The 15,893-nt window shown below is 39.8% G+C and overlaps 1 protein-coding gene across 4 annotated transcripts in view; it reads left to right on the top strand.

The window, feature by feature from the left end:
* The first annotated feature begins 1,065 nt into the window (after nucleotides 1-1,065).
* tbc1d5 (TBC1 domain family, member 5) overlaps nucleotides 1,066-15,893 on the top strand; it is a 20,492-nt gene continuing 5,664 nt past the window's right edge. For all 4 annotated transcript variants that reach the window (XM_035681534.1, XM_035681535.1, XM_035681536.1 and 1 more), the window contains exons 1-16: nucleotides 1,066-1,161; nucleotides 5,996-6,047; nucleotides 6,476-6,594; nucleotides 7,443-7,500; nucleotides 7,666-7,774; nucleotides 7,967-8,056; nucleotides 8,407-8,481; nucleotides 9,344-9,411; nucleotides 9,521-9,623; nucleotides 10,241-10,329; nucleotides 10,480-10,530; nucleotides 10,696-10,765; nucleotides 11,405-11,577; nucleotides 11,675-11,817; nucleotides 12,821-12,927; nucleotides 15,102-15,187. In XM_035681534.1, the coding sequence (XP_035537427.1) occupies nucleotides 6,495-6,594; nucleotides 7,443-7,500; nucleotides 7,666-7,774; nucleotides 7,967-8,056; nucleotides 8,407-8,481; nucleotides 9,344-9,411; nucleotides 9,521-9,623; nucleotides 10,241-10,329; nucleotides 10,480-10,530; nucleotides 10,696-10,765; nucleotides 11,405-11,577; nucleotides 11,675-11,817; nucleotides 12,821-12,927; nucleotides 15,102-15,187 (1,322 nt within the window). In that variant the 5' untranslated portion in view covers nucleotides 1,066-1,161; nucleotides 5,996-6,047; nucleotides 6,476-6,494. The remainder of the gene's footprint in view (nucleotides 1,162-5,995; nucleotides 6,048-6,475; nucleotides 6,595-7,442; nucleotides 7,501-7,665; nucleotides 7,775-7,966; nucleotides 8,057-8,406; nucleotides 8,482-9,343; nucleotides 9,412-9,520; nucleotides 9,624-10,240; nucleotides 10,330-10,479; nucleotides 10,531-10,695; nucleotides 10,766-11,404; nucleotides 11,578-11,674; nucleotides 11,818-12,820; nucleotides 12,928-15,101; nucleotides 15,188-15,893) is intronic.

Here is a 15,893-nt window from a genome sequence, read left to right on the forward strand (position 1 = left end):
TAAATAATTTATAGCTGATAAATTATCAGTTGAATAATAATAATTTATTTTGAATTCTTATGCAAAATGTTTAATATGATATGTTCTATTAAGCCAAAGTTTATTTGTTAAGTTTTTTGACATTTGAAGAGAAACAGTTTTTTATAATAATAATATCTAATATATAATAATATCTAACTGACATAATGTCAGTTAGATTTGGTGAGAACAGAGCTATAGGATATTAAATCATCCATCTTTGCTCACCACAACACAAACTTCGAAATGATCAGTTATCTTATCAATATCAGCCATTAGAAACAGGTAATTAGTATGCAACATGCTGTGGTAGGCTATATGGTAGGCCTATGGGATAGAGGACACACACGTGGCAGGCAGCACACAGTACATCAGTCTGGAATATATTTACAGACTTAATGTGATGTTTACACAGACAAAGTGACAGTGTTAAAAGGTAGCACATACCTCAACCAGGGAGGGATGGAATTTCATGCAGCATGGGAAAGGCCTCCTACCACAGGTATTTATTTCCAGGGCACTGATGTGGGAATATCACAAACAGATTGTCATTTATTTACTACTTACTTACTTACTTTATTACTGAATTAAGCATTTTCTATTTTGCTATTTGATATTAATTTATTCATAAAAAAGGGGAAAAAAGGGTGAAATCCAAGTATATTTTTTGTTTACAAATCCACTGAAGAAAATTGGATGTTAGATTTGTGTATTAAAAAGGTTCCTACACAAACACTGTGAAATAATGTGTGAAATTACACCAAGCCATAATTAATACTCCTTCAGCTGCTTTTTCATACAAATTAAAGCCGGCAGTTCAGCTTAGTGTCAGGATTTCAATAAATAATGCTAACATTTTTATAACTTAATTTCATATACTTGGCTATTTTTTTTTTAATCATTCAAATTTGGCAGGGTGGTTAATAACACATTTTTTTCGTTGGTGTGAGAAACTCATCATATCATCATACTTATCATTGCTTTACACTGACTTTAAGTATTCCACCTTTCATACATGACCAGCTCCACATGGTCACATGATCAGTCAGCTGGTCTTCAGCACATCCGCCTGACCCGCTACTGTTTACAAATCAGCAGACAGTCGGACACAGCAGAATGAGGAGTCCTGCGTGATCTGAACAGGTACCTGAGAGCCCACAGTGGGTTATGAATGACTTTGTGGCACTACTCGCACTTATACTAGCCCGTGTGTGTGTGTGTTAGTTTCGTGGCTTGCAGCAGCAGTGTCGGAAGTGAGGACAGGCCCGTGCATCGGCTCGGTTGCAACTTGCTAACAGCCAGGCTAACGTCACATTAGCTCACCTGCTTCCTGTCAGCTGTAGTTAATGTTACATCCAGCACCTCGCTGACTACCACAGCGTGCCACTGTACGTGTATTCAGGACGTTTAGCCTTCATTTAGCATTGTTAGTCGACACGGGACACACGCTAGCTTAGCTGTTGTTTGGCGATTTGCTCTGCATCGATAATCCCGTTGGCTGTCATCACCCGTGGTGCATTCAAGACGGACACTAGGTTCATGTAACCTCACATTATACCCACATAAATAGTGCTGGCTATGAATTATGGTGTCAGAAACTGTAGAAAAACGGTTCCTCTTTATGACAAGTTTGCAAGCCTTCAACCTATTCACCCGGGCTGGCCCACCTTTGCCTGACAGATTCAGTGGTGGGCAGTGCAGAGGTCTGGTAACAGCTAGCACCGCCTGCCTGCCTGTCTGTCTGCACGGTTTAATGCGGTTTCACACACCTCTCCACACTTCCAATAACCAGGTCAGTGCAAAAATGTGTGCAGGGAGAGTACAGTCTGCGGGCTATTGTGGATTAGAGGAAAAAAAAAAAGCCTAGGGACAAATATCAAGAGCTGTGGTGTTATACCCTTTTAACTCTAGAAAGGCAGACACTAACCTGTTTATTGTGCTTGGAGACAATAGTTGGTCTTTACTGCACGTCTGCATTGACAAGAATATTGAGAGGAAATAGGTTGTAGGTCAGTGGAGGGGAAATGCGTGATACTTGCTGAACTGCACAGTCTGTTCCTGAATGTTATTTAAATCTCTGTCTTGTTCATCTTTCACTGTAGGTGCTGTGGTTTGCAATATGTTTGGCTTGTGGGTTAATAAAGCAATGTAAGCAGTTATACTATTTTTGTTTTGTACTTTTTAGAGGCCCAAAAGAGGTAAAGATCCTCCAGTAATTCTCAAGAAAAAAAAGTTATTAAGTTCTGAAAGAAATAAAAAAACATTTTTTTTCAGCTTTCCTATCCTGTTGATCATCTCACAACAACCCCTTTAGTTTTATCTTGTGACTCCTGGTGGGGTCTAGAACCGCTGCTCCACTTCTTGCATACAGACGGATATCTGACAGATTTAATCTCTCGTCATGTATGTGGCAATTGAATCAGTCAAGACCCAGAAAATTCACGGTATTTTGCCAAGGTTAAGTTCCCAAGCATGTTCTCAGCCTCTTGCAGAGCATGTGACTGTGAAGGCTCCTGGGCTCTTGCTGCGTGCTGAAGTAGAGGCATGTGAGTTTGTTTAGCTGGAGTGTTTCACTTTGACTAAACATCTGCCGCTCCGACTATAGCTGCCAGTGACAGCTCCTCTCATTGCCATTTCCAGAATCCTTTTTGAATATTCATCCTCTAAAGAGCCCCCTGTACTGATTCTTTTTCTGAATATATTTGACACGAGTTTGCTCTGACAACCAGCTGAAATAAAGTACTAGTGGACTGGTTCAGCAAATGACTAATGTATCAGTTTTCCAGAGCTGAAAACAATGCTGCAGACTGTTCAGTTCAGAAGAGCTTCAGTTATTCAGTCAGATGTCTCTAAAGGAAATTCTGCAGGCACTTCAGCAAAACATTTAATACAATTTAATCCGGGTTTAGTTTCAGAATAGTTTAGCCTTTGAGACTTTAGGCCAATGAGCTTGCGGCCGGCTGAAGCTTTTCTTTGTGTTTTTTCATGTCAGCTCAACTCGAGCGTGGGATCTTTTAACATGTGGTTGTCCGGCCAATCCGTGAACAAAACCTGCCTCTGCGATTTGAAGAAGAGCTGACGTGAATTTGAATGTGTCAACTTGGCTGCTGTATTGTGGCGAACCCCTCGCCCCCCCTTTCTGTTCAGCTGATCTGTGGCTATGAGATATTCTCATGACCCTAAAGAATGTGAAGCTGCGTGCCTGGCTTTGATCAAGAGGGAAAACAAAGAAAAGGAAAGTTTTAGGCTCAAATGCAGTGATTATTACGGCCCCTTTCAGATTGAGTGTGCGGTAAAGTAAAGGGAACAGGGAAGTGAAATGTTGGTTTTGGTGCACACAATGAGGATTATTACAGGAAGAGGTTCACAGCGAGGCTGTCTGACTTGTCCTTGGTATGCTTCCAGTGTGCTTTACACAAAGTCCAAAACATCTGCATTTCTTCTTTTGAAATCCTGCTTGGGGTGAAAACTTTAAATAAAAAATGGTTTCAAGAACTTAACATATGTAAGAAGACAATGTAATGGCTGCAATTTGGATTTACCTTCACAGCCTGTTGTTGTAAGTCCCAGGAACAGATCTTCTACCTCAGAACAGATGGACGCACTGTTATTTGTCTGTTGATTTATTTATGCATTTCATTATGTATTGATTTGATTATTTCATGAAAGATTCGTGTTTTGAATTATTGAGGTGTCTCCAGGTGCTGTGGATTGAATTATGCAGAAGCTAATTTGCCTTGATTGTTATGTGTTAAAGTTGGAATGTTGTTTTACGTTCAACTCTGGGAAGAAGTAATGAAGGCAGCAGAAGGCTAAGAGGAGACTCGCTTCAGGCAAGATTGTGCTAACACAGCGAGGCCTCGAGTCTTTTACCTGTATCATCTTTCATTCACTCAAAAAGGGCTTACACACACAAGACATGCCTCCTCAAAGCACAAGTCACAATGAGACATCTGTAAAGGCCTCTGTGGAGAGTTTAGAATGACTTTTTATTTTTGGAAAGAAGGGACAAAGCGCTGGATGGGTTTGCAGGTCTGTAGGGAAAAATGTTCCTCAAAATATCTTTTGACACATTGTACAATGCGAGTTTTCGTGAGACCGTGATGATATGAAATAATATTTTGTGCAAAGTGACTGCTGTTATATTTGTAGTTGCTCAGGACAGTTTGATACATCTTCCATGCCAATCTTTTAAAGTAATACAGGCTATTATTGGAGATACCTTTTCACGACACTCCTGTCTTTTTCTGTAGTTGTGGATTAGTTACGATTATTCAATGGGATAATGCCCTTTTTATGAGGGAAGGGAGAAAAACCCCTCAGACTTAAGGAGAGCATTAGTCTTTGAGGAGAACAGATGTTTCCTAAGAAAACAGGCACATACATTATGCATATAAAATTATTTCTATTTTGATGGCGTGTGGAGCTGATTTATCGAGCGGTGTTCCATTCACATGGTTAATGGGTTTAAGAGATGCCTTTGTTGTGTTATTTCCACAATTAATAAAGCGAAAGAAAACATAATGCTCTGTGGAAGCGTGCTATTCTGTAGGCCTGTGTATTAGGCTAACCATATTCATAAATCCCAAGCCGGATAAAGAATGGAGGCAGAATTGTTTAACCTAGATTGTGTTGTCTCTCAGAGAAAGTGAAACTTTTCTCACAACTGTGATGGTTGGCAGAGAAGCGTTGGCTCAGGGTTTACCTGGTGAGGATGTTTTTTTGGTCATTTCTTTGTCGTATTTTTTATTTTTTTTTTGGTTTGAGTTACTTTGTAATTTATTTTTATTTGTAGTTGGCGCACCATTTTTTCACTAATAACTAAAAGATCTTCAAACTATCAACATTGATTACAATATAGATTTTTTTTTTGTCTGCTGCTCAACTGGACAATTGCGAGCTAAAATCATTATAAATTGTCACATACTCTCACAATACACAGACAAAGAAAAGCCTCAAATCCTGGCATTTGTGCGTGAAAAATGACAGTGACAAACAGTTTGCAATATGTTTGCCGATACGTTCTTGTTTTGATCAAATGAGGGACTAATGGACTGGTCATTGCAGTTCTAATAAATATTAATAATGTTTTTGTAATATCTTTTACCCATGTTCACCCGTTTGTTCATTCTGTCTTGTAAAAGTAGATTTGTCAGATTTCAGTCAATTGAGTTTATAGTAGTAGTAGTATAGACACAGCATAGCATTGACACTATCTCTGTGTCAACACATATTCTTCGAGACCTATATATATATACAACCAATATAACACATCACAGCTTCCCCCTGCAGAAGATGATTTTATTACATTTTGAAGCTCTGTGCTGGCTGCACACGTTTTCATTTTATGAACAACAAATATTCTTGAAACTGTAATAATTCCTTAATAACTTCAGAGACACAGTTAATACTGTCTGCGTGTTATGTGAAGGCCGTCTGTTGACATCAAAATATTTAATTAATGCATTCATTTGCCTACTTAATGACCTCATTAGCATTACTTCTTATGTTTAATATATCACAGTGAGCATGGCGGGCCATCAGGCAGCTCAAGTGCTTCTTGTTAATTTAAGCCATTCTTCACTGACGGTAATCAGTGTCACTGTTTTATTTTATGCAACAAAAGTTGTGTTAAACGCACAAGGTGAATAAAGAGCAACTTGTGTTTATGATCATCACAAAGCAAAGAACCACAAAGTTACCAGCTATATTCAGTGATAGCTATTTACGAATATGTCAAGTCTACATTATGTATCCCTGTTCGATTTTCATAACATAGTGGTATACATGGTGAATGAGATGTAGAGCTGTATTGTGTTTAAAGGCATCAAGTCACATAATAGCAGTGGGTATTTAGTACATGACATTAGTTTTATTATTTTTCTTTTTCTGCTGCCTATTTTCTGTATTTTTGTTGTTTATTTCCCTGTGTGCCGAAGGTGTTCAGTTTCTTTATTGTTCCTTCTTCTTCTTGCAGAGTAATCTTTTTCTTCTGAGTCTTGGCTGAGGAGGATCACAAGACTGTGCCAGTAAGTCCTGAGATAAAAGCACTCTAGTGTGTTTAATGTTTGTAGCAAAGGGACTGTCTGTGATTGCAGAAGATAGATTTTGCATGCAAATCTGCATAAAGAGGTGAGAGGTCAGGGTCACTCCTGCTCAAGAGGCAGAGCAGATGCCTGTCAGCACAAGCTCTGATCGAAGGTCGCTCTCCCTATCAGTAGATGTTTGTTAGTTTCAAGGGGGGGCTATTGTTCTTTATCATTTAGAGTTTTTGGATTGTTTTCTGAGTTTGAAGGTCATGCATAACATGATGTAAGCTACCCAACTTTTGGTTTGTAGTTTTGGTCATCTCTAGCTAATCTCCTAGCTGGTATGTTGCGCTAAGCTGTGATTTAAATTTGACTTTCTTCCCTTTTTTTTCCGGTTTCTCTCTCAACTCCTCCCTTACTTTGTCCAGGTCAGGCTGGGTCGCGGCCATGCAGCACCCCAATTTCGAGACCCGCCACCCGCTCCAGACAGACGAGCAGCAGGAGACGGGCTTCGACCCGCTTAATAATTTCAACAAGAACCGCAGCAGTATGTCTAACTCTCACCACTAGGATTTAAAAACTCATGAACAAACTGTGGTGGAGACATTAAATGCCAAAATATAACGGCGTTTCTGTTGTGTTGTGTTGGGACTGTTCTTAATTTGGTCCTTGATGCATTTTTGTTTACATTTTATAGAACCAGACTCTAGGTATTTTTACTGGTACGCCTGTCAGTAGCCCCTTCCACAGATTTATATTCAGGTATTAAACCTACACTTACACTCAGAGGAGTGATGGCTCTGACCAGTAAACGAGCAGAAGACAGAGTCATAATAACTTGAAGTTCTAGATAGATAGAGATAATAAAAATGAAATTCGGTGAGTCACAGACGTGGCTGGCTACACCCCCGGGCTGAGGGTGTTTTTGTGTTTTTTATGTTTACGTGGGTGAGAGAGAGAAAATGTCGGGGGCTGGCATGTTGTGGAACTGATGAATATTCATGCTGAATGTCCCAGTGGAATGATCTACTCCTGTAACTAATGTTGATAGACAGCTCTCCGACTTGAATGCATGTTCACCTGCAGGCCAAATTAGACGTATTACCACCAATAAAGGCGAGGAGGAGTATGATGCTTTACTCTCTGTCGTCACTTTTCCTGCTTCTGGCTCTTTTTGCTCCATTACACGGCTTGAAAAAGAAGCCCCAAAAATAACTGATGGGTCATTTGGAAGCACTAAATAGGCCAGTTCCTTATTATGGTAGTCGTCAAAGGTTATGTTTTTGTTTATGATCCTGTGTTCAGAAGCTTTAAAAATGATTGATTTCTAGTTTCACTGCTTAGCACTGGTTGTTTAGATCTCCCCCTTGTGGTTGTCTGTGTCTGTTTTAACAGGAGGATCTCTTGACAGCAGCACTTACTCACAGCCTCAGTCAACGTTCCTCTCATACAGGTGAGTTTTTTTTCTTGTGTGGGTGTGCCATAAACTCTTGGCCCAACTCACCACTCCAGCCTCCTGGTTTACTGCTGGATGACACATTAGATGGAATACCGTGCCCAATTCAGGTTGAGAAGCTCATAAATCTCCTCGTCCTCTGCCTCCCCTCCTCCTGCACAGGAAAGAATGGGACGACTTGTTCCTCAACAGTAATTACCTGGCCAGGATCCGGCAGGCAGGCATCAACGGTCGACTGAGGAGCAGCCGCTTTCGGAGTGTGTGCTGGAAGGTGAGTGCCAAATGGATTGTTTAAAGTGGCTTTGGCAATTTCCCTGCCACAAAAAAGACTGCAGTTCTGGCAGCTTGCAGACCTTCTTTGGTGGAAACAGCAGTCTGGAGTTTGAAAGTGTCAATTTTCTGCCTGTTTATGTAAATTCTTGTTGAGGCAGCAAGCACTAACCTGTTCACTGGCTGTCTGCAGTTGTACCTGGAGGCTCTTCCAGAAGACAAGGGTCAGTGGATCAACAAGACCAAGGAGCTCCGGGGCCAGTATGAGAAGATCAAAGAGACGGTGAGAGCGCCGCCATGTGGCCGCTTCCCTTGGCATGATGAGAAAATGGTCACTCAGAGTTGCAGAAGATTTTTGTGTTTCTGCAGCAGTTTGTGGAGCATTATGACTTAATAAATAATCTCCTCAATCATTTTTCTTGATATGGTAGGTCAGAATGTATTAATTATTAATGATTGTTTGAACTACCACTGACACTTAAAACAAAATGGAACTTATAACCAGTATATCCTGCTAAATGTTAAACACACGGTCAAAGTCACAATGGTTATGCATTTCTAGCAGTGCACCTTTTTTAGGAATGAACTGATCTGTTATTGACATCGATGTGTTTGTTTGTTTTTTTGTCACAGCACATCACTAACCCACGCAAGGCTAAAGGCCAGCAGGACCTGGTGGTTAACAACCCGCTGTCCCAGGATGAAGGGGTGAGTGTGTGTGTGTGTGTGTGTGTGTGTGTGTGAGACTGTCGCTATGTATAGTGTCCTACTCTCTGTTAGTCAGTTGCTGTTGATTCATCAGCAGGTTCTTTAAGTAATTATAAATCCATTAAATTGGTGTTGGGCAATAAAATGTTTAAAGATATTTGCTTTCTGATTGTGTGATGACATGCACTCAGAAAGCCACACTCTTAACAGAGATGTATCAAAAGCTGTTCCCTTGTTGTTTCCTGGAAAGGACTTTTGTAGTTTGGTAGTAATTATAGAGAAAATAGAGACAGTGCTCAATGTGATCACCTCCGGTTAATTAATTCAAATTAATTGCTAGTGTAAGTCTTTTAGTCAGTGCACAGCAGGTTAGCTGAACATGAAAAATGTAAAAATCTGTCTGCAGAAAAGGTTACAGTTCAATGTCTATGAAGAATAAAGTGTCTAATAATGAATGAGTATTTACTTGGGTTTAAATGGAGCAGTGCTGTTTTAAGTAACTACTAATTATAGGGGAAAAAAGAAACATAGTTATTTCGAGGAAACTTCCAAGGAAATTGTTGTAAAATTAAGGGTTACCGAGATATTTTCGATACACAAAAGGCTGCTGAATTACACCAAAGTGGCTGGTCACTTTTGTAATTAGCATATCATGTAATTTATCAATCAAGGACAGAATTGTCAAATGAAGTTGGGTAAGTTACTGCTTTGAAAAGTTTTTAAAATTCATTCAGTTTTCCAGTCAATCATGGAGTGGTCACTATTTCTAATTATTGTATTGTCACAGTGACCCCTCTAACCCATCAGTCTCCCAAGAGTAATGTTTATATGCCTTTGTTTTATTATTTCCTCTCCTGTCCAGAGCCTGTGGAACAAGTTCTTCCAAGATAAGGAGCTGAAGGGGATGATCAAACAGGACGTGTTAAGAACGTTAGTATCACTATCATTCTGTTTATTTCTTTGTTTTTTACACCTTTATGCCTGAAAGTCTGCATGAAGTAAACCCTCTACTTTCTTTCTTTCTTTCTATTTGCTTAAGGTTCCCTGAAATCCGTTACTTCCAGGATGACGATGTGAGGACCAAGCTGACGGACATTCTCTTTTGTTATGCCAGAGAAAATGAGCAGTTATTGTATAAACAGGTACGATTGACACCTTGTCAACAGCTCATTCTGCTTAAAAGCAGAAGTTAGAAATCTTTGCTTTTTCTTAAAGTTCCTTGAAAATTGGTCTTGAATGTCTCTGTTTGGGTTATCTTCCTGAGCCAGGAAGATAATAATAATAATAATAATGTTGATAATCAAGGCGTTTGTGTGTGTGTGTGTGTGTGTGTGTGTGTGTGTGTGTGTGTGTGTGTGGTGTGTGTGTGTGTGTGTGTGTTGTTGTGTTGTGTGTGTGTGTGTGGTGTGTGTGTGTGTGTGTGTGTGTGTGTGTGTGTGTGTGTGTGTGGGCTTCTCAGCACCCAGTGAGCTCTGACAAAAGAACAGAACGCCTTTGTAACCTAATCATTATCAGTGTCTGTAACAGGTGCCAGCGGATGAATAGACGGCCAGTGCAGCATCTTTTTCACAAACTGGAAGTGACACATGGCCGGGCAGTGGCTAACAATATCTAAATTAAACCTGTCATCACCGATTAGAAACCTCGTGCATCACTATTAAAGAAAGACTGACTACAAATGAACCATAATTTCTCTCTCCCCTGCCCTCTTAACGTCTTACACTCTCCCTACTTCTGTCTTTTCTTCTTCTGTCTGTAGGGGATGCACGAGTTGCTGGCCCCCATAGTGTTTGTGCTGCACTGTGACCATCAAGCCTTTCAGCATGCCAGCGAGACTGCCAGCCCCAGGTCAGTTCCTCATTGAAAACTGTGAAACTGAATCTTTCACCCTTTAGTTGCCATGAAAAGCTATAGACCTGCTTGTACTATAGTCAGAAGACAAAAAGTTTCTTCATTTACTTGGACAAAGGTCACTTTTAAGCCTCTCTCTATCCACAGTGAGGAGATGAAGTGTCTGTTGAACCCAGTGTACCTTGAGCACGACGCCTAGTGAGTACACTCCTAATATCAGATGAATGATGCCAGAAATATAATTACTTTTCAAATAAATAGAATTGGTTTACGAATTGGTTTATATAGAGTCTGTTTCCATCTCACAATATGTCCCCTCTTTGTTTCTCAATATTTATCTCAAACTCACACTTCTATCTTTAGTGCCATGTTCTCGCAGCTGATGGAGACAGCAGAGCCATGGTTCTCCAGCTTTGAGAGGGAAGTGAGGAAGGTCAGTTTGATCTGAAGAACTGCTTTTGACATTGTAATTACAATAATTGATTTAATCCTTAAGATTTCAATACTGGTGGATTTGATGACACCCGTGGTTACCAGGGTAACGGCAAGTGAGCTGTCATACTACAGCCAACACTCCTACTACTTTGTCAGAAATACAACAAAAGTGTACAACAGTGCAGCCAAACAAACACAAACTTGTCCAAAATGACCACTGGGTTGTTTTGCATTGTGAAATTGCTTGTTTTCTGTGACTTCTTCACAAAAAAGCCATCTCATGCTCTTCCAGTTGGATTCTTTTAATTTGAACTAGCAGCAGTAGGACATTTTGGGTTGACATTGGCAGTAACTTAACACAACTTTGATTTGGCTGTAGGAAAGAAAAAATAAATTAATAAATACATTTCCTGTGAATCCCTAATGCTTAGATAGGAAATTTTAATCCAGCATGGCGATGGCAGACTCCGCCACCAACAAACCACTAGACAGTGAGTTAATTACAGAATCTACACTGAATGGCTATTTCTGAACATATCTGAACATAAATGGTATCAAAAGTGGTACTTGGTTTACAGAGACTCTAATTCATGTTTATAGAATATTATGCTAATTATGTAATGATCTACTGCTCCAGGGTAAGGAAGAGATGCTGACCAGCATCCCGTTCGCTCGGCCCCAGGACTCGGGGCCATCCGTTGCCATAGTGACCAAAGTCAACCGGATCCAGGACCAGCTGGTGAAGAAGCATGACGTTGAACTGCACATGCACCTCAACCGGCTGGAGATCGCCCCGCAAATCTACGGCATGTCAGTATTTACACCTTCAGTTCAGTGTGTCTAATTAATTTCTTCACCCTCAGCTGTTCGTATATACAGTTACCGTGTCTTTCTGTCTGTCTTGCAGCCGGTGGGTACGTCTGCTGTTCGGCCGTGAGTTTCCGCTCCAGGATCTGCTGGTGGTGTGGGACGCCCTGTTTGCAGACAGCATCACTTTGGACCTGGTGGACTACATCTTTGTGGCCATGCTGCTCTACATCCGAGACGCTCGTACGCTCCATTTATTACTGAAATAATCCAGTAATGCCATGTGTTGTCTTTGTAGCATGTAATTTCATGAGAAACACTTAACTGGAAGAATGTGATTTACTCCACCTCATTTAATTAGATGGAGTCATATTGCTTTAAATAGAATACAGTAGATATTTGCTGCCATACATACAGGCAGGATGGGGGTTTAAGCTCTAATGATGGCAAACATTGTTCCTGCTCAAGTGTCTTTCAGTAAGAATCCCTGCTGCTATAGGACAGATGCCAGGGAACCAAATGCACACAAATACAGCATTTCAGAAGACTTTTCAGTCAGTCTGCACTTTTCATTTTCATGTCCATTGGTGGGAAAACTTGAATACAAAGGTTTAAATTGCAAACACTGAACACAAAATACAAATATATTGTTGATCAGTAGCTCTGTAGTACTATTGCAGCCAAGTGTCCATGGAACAAAGAGGAAGCTGTTTTTTAGAGAGGTGCCTTTCTGAAAGGTACTCTGAAGGCATGCAGGTAGAATAAATGCAAGAATTGATGGGAACACTTGATCGTTTGCTAGATGAAGTGTGATGCAGCTGTGTGTACCAATAGCTCATTGTCTGCAAAGTTTCATGATGTGGCAGGGGAGTGTGATTTATTTTTTCCCATTTGAAACTATTTGTAAAAGCACATGCAATCATGTTTTAGGAAGTCAGAGAGCATTCTCTAATACATAAGTTGATTAGGCAGCTTAGTGTTTGAGTGGGAGGACTGTCCCATAATGGGAAGGTCTCTGGTTTAATCCTAAACAACATGTGTCCATTTAATGTGTTTAAGCAAAACACAGAGTGCTTTCAGATAATTTTTTTTAAACAAACTCGGGTAAGATGGCTAATTCTGAAATTTTGTCACAGTTTTACACAGTGCAAATGTGACATACTATATTTGGATGGATTCTGAGGTTAGATTCCTAATCAGTGCACAGCATCTCTAATACTGAATTTGTTTGTTCTGTCTGTTTCAGTCATTGCTAGTAACTTCCAGACCTGCCTGGGCCTTCTAATGCACTACCCTCCATTAGGAGACATTAACTCTCTGCTGCAAAAGGCCCTTTTCCTTCGAGATCCCAAAGTAAGCACCACAGTCCAACCAATTGATTGAAAAATTATTATACGTATTGAGTGTGTTTGCAACATCAACAGTAAGTGTTTGTGTTACTCTTCAGTTTCTCTTCAAGTTCCAGAGTGGTATATTAAACACTTTCATTATGCCTGCCCGGTCACAAGTTAAAATGGAGAAGAGAAAGGGAGAAGTATTACACAGAAAATGAAAATGGGGAGGGGAGAAAGTTTTCCTGGAGATTGAATTCATGGTGACTACATTTTACTGTCATTCAGCACTTATAGCACAGGAGATACTGTACTAACAAAATAATCTGCCTTGTTTTCTGCAGAGGAAGGAGAACATTTGCAGAAGTGAAACACAAAACAGTGGGCTGAAATCTTCGAACAACAATCATGTAGCATAAACAAAAAAACTGCACTGTGAGAAAATGCTTAGGTGTAACAAAAAAAGTTAAAATAGGCAACGAATGTTTCAGTTGCTCACGCTTCAGTGGTTGCATATTAGTTATTTTAAGGCACTTACAGTAAACACATGAAGCACAGGTGCAGTCAATGAAGCAGTTAATAAGAAAGAGGAAGTTGCACAGATATATACATGTTCAACATTTCCATGTAAGGATAAGACATGTACATACTGTATGCAATGCATAAATTAAGCTTAAACATAAATAGTGTTGAAGGTCAAAGTTGGCAAAGTCACAGACCACAAATACTACTTGTTTTACGCCTTACAAATACGAAACACACCAGAAAAGGGGAAGTAACAAATTCTGCAAGAGGACTTGAAACCTCACATTACAGCTCACTAGGAAAACACAGCTACTGAAAACATGTCCTCCCAACGGTACATTTGGGTGACAGTAAATTTGGTATATATCCAGAAGGAAACCAGACACTTAATTTAGCCCCATTTGTCATCCAGTCCTCAAAAAGTAAATCCATTTACTCTCTTGTTGAAGAACATTGCTCTGTGTCATTATCTGCACTACAAAAGGTCAGCTCAGCTGCAGTGTATTGTAGAGTAGTGTAACACAAATTTTGAGATCCCTAAAATATACAATATGGCCTGGAGTTTATTCAGTACCAACCTTGATTTGAGCACAAATAAGAAGGCTAAACGTGGGACAAACTAAGGACACGTTGGTAAGAATAAGATTTCTTTCGGCTTGAGGTTTACATACTGTAGGGCTGGATCAAAATAGGTTGACAGATTATTCTTCGCCCCAAATTGCAAAAAATGCAAATACATATGTGGCTTTGTTTTTAAAGTCCTCACATCTAATACAGCTGTGTTATAGGTGCATAAATTGCACTTTTGATTTCTCCTGCTTTTTTTGTACTGTTTTTGTGCAGTTATCTTTTTTTAGTAGACTTCAATCATGAACTTGAATGCAGTATTAAAAGGAAAAATCGCCCCAATACTGAACATGAAAACACTGCAGTTCCTAAAAATGTCATTGCTTAATTATAGTAGCTGCTTCCTATACCAGTGATGTAATTATTATTTGTAATGTTAGACCGTTGTGACTGCAAGACAACGAGAGTGAAAACAAGACAAGGTGTTAACAGCTTGAGAACTTCTCCTACTTCAGTTGTAATCTGTTGCCATATCTTGCAGCCCTCAGACTATTTTCCCTGTCACACACTAAATCAGAGGCCTTGTCACTCTCTCTTACCTCTCTCCACACACAGAAGGATCACATTCTTCCCTTCCCTTTTGATGAAAACCTGCCATTGCCATGTACATTTGACCTGACAATACAGCTTCTGTGACCTTAGCAAACCCCTCAATATCCTGGTTTAAACCATCTTCTGTTCCTCCTCCAAACTCACTGACCCGTTCACTCAAACACATCTCGCCATACTCCTGTCCAATACTCTCCTAGGATGAGAATCCAGTAAGGTGCTGATCCAGCATGACAGTGTTTCCCTCAAGTGAACGACCATGTCACACCACGTCCACATCACCGTTACACCTGGAGGGGGCATCATCCCCAATAACGGGGAGGGGGGCTGGGAAAGAGGCTGGTTGCTCATATGTATTGACTCAGAAACTTGCTGTTTACATAGTCATGCATGCACATGACATGTCTTGTGTTTATCACGCACACCTGAAAATTTTTTTCCTGACTTGTAAATGTGCTAACACAAAACTTGTTTATTCTGTCCCTCCTTTTGTAGAACAATCCCCGACCTGTCAACTACCAGTTTCAGCAGAACCTGGATTACTATAAAACTAGGGGGGCCGACCTGATGAACAAGACACGGTAAAACATACACACAACTATTCTTCTCAAATGTCACCCTTTTTAAATTGTCCACTTTGTGTATAAAACACTCATCCGCTTGTAGACTTTTAAAATGGCTATAAAAGGTTTGTGGTTTTATCATTCACAGAGAGCAGAGGTTTGCTTAAATTCACAGCAGTTACAACAGATTTCATTTCACTTTTTACAGACTTCACCATACACCCATAAATAGGAATATTTTATTTTATATAATATATATAATCTCTATAATAGTTCTCATGTAGCATTGGTTTAAGTGTGTTAAAGCCTAATGATTCTGCCTTAAGCTTGTTTGTTTGTATGAAGTTATGTTTCCTCATTTCCTGAATGTCTCCCAGGCATGTCACTCAGTTTCCATGTCAATAAAGAGAACACCATCCTCAAGGTACTTAGGTGTTATGACCCAGTTTTTAATTGGCTTCCATAATTTAATTTCACTGCTGTTTGAAAATCAAATTAGAGACTTGAAATTTCCACGAGATTGGCAGTCCATCACAATGAACATTTTATTTTTTATGTCAAAGTGATGTTATTGTGCACAGCAATTCAGTAGGTACCGCTTTGAAAACTGGTCTCGTTTGCACATACAATAATTGAATGGTCTGACATTCAAGACGTTAAGAGAGTGCCAACAACAAGCTGTTAGATGTAAGAAGTACCTTTTTTTTTTTTTTTTGCAGTGTCA

Source organism: Morone saxatilis, unplaced genomic scaffold (genome assembly GCF_004916995.1).
Source record: "Morone saxatilis isolate NCDOM2014 unplaced genomic scaffold, NCSU_SB_2.0 Contig9, whole genome shotgun sequence".
NCBI classification, from domain to species: Eukaryota; Metazoa; Chordata; class Actinopteri; family Moronidae; genus Morone; species Morone saxatilis.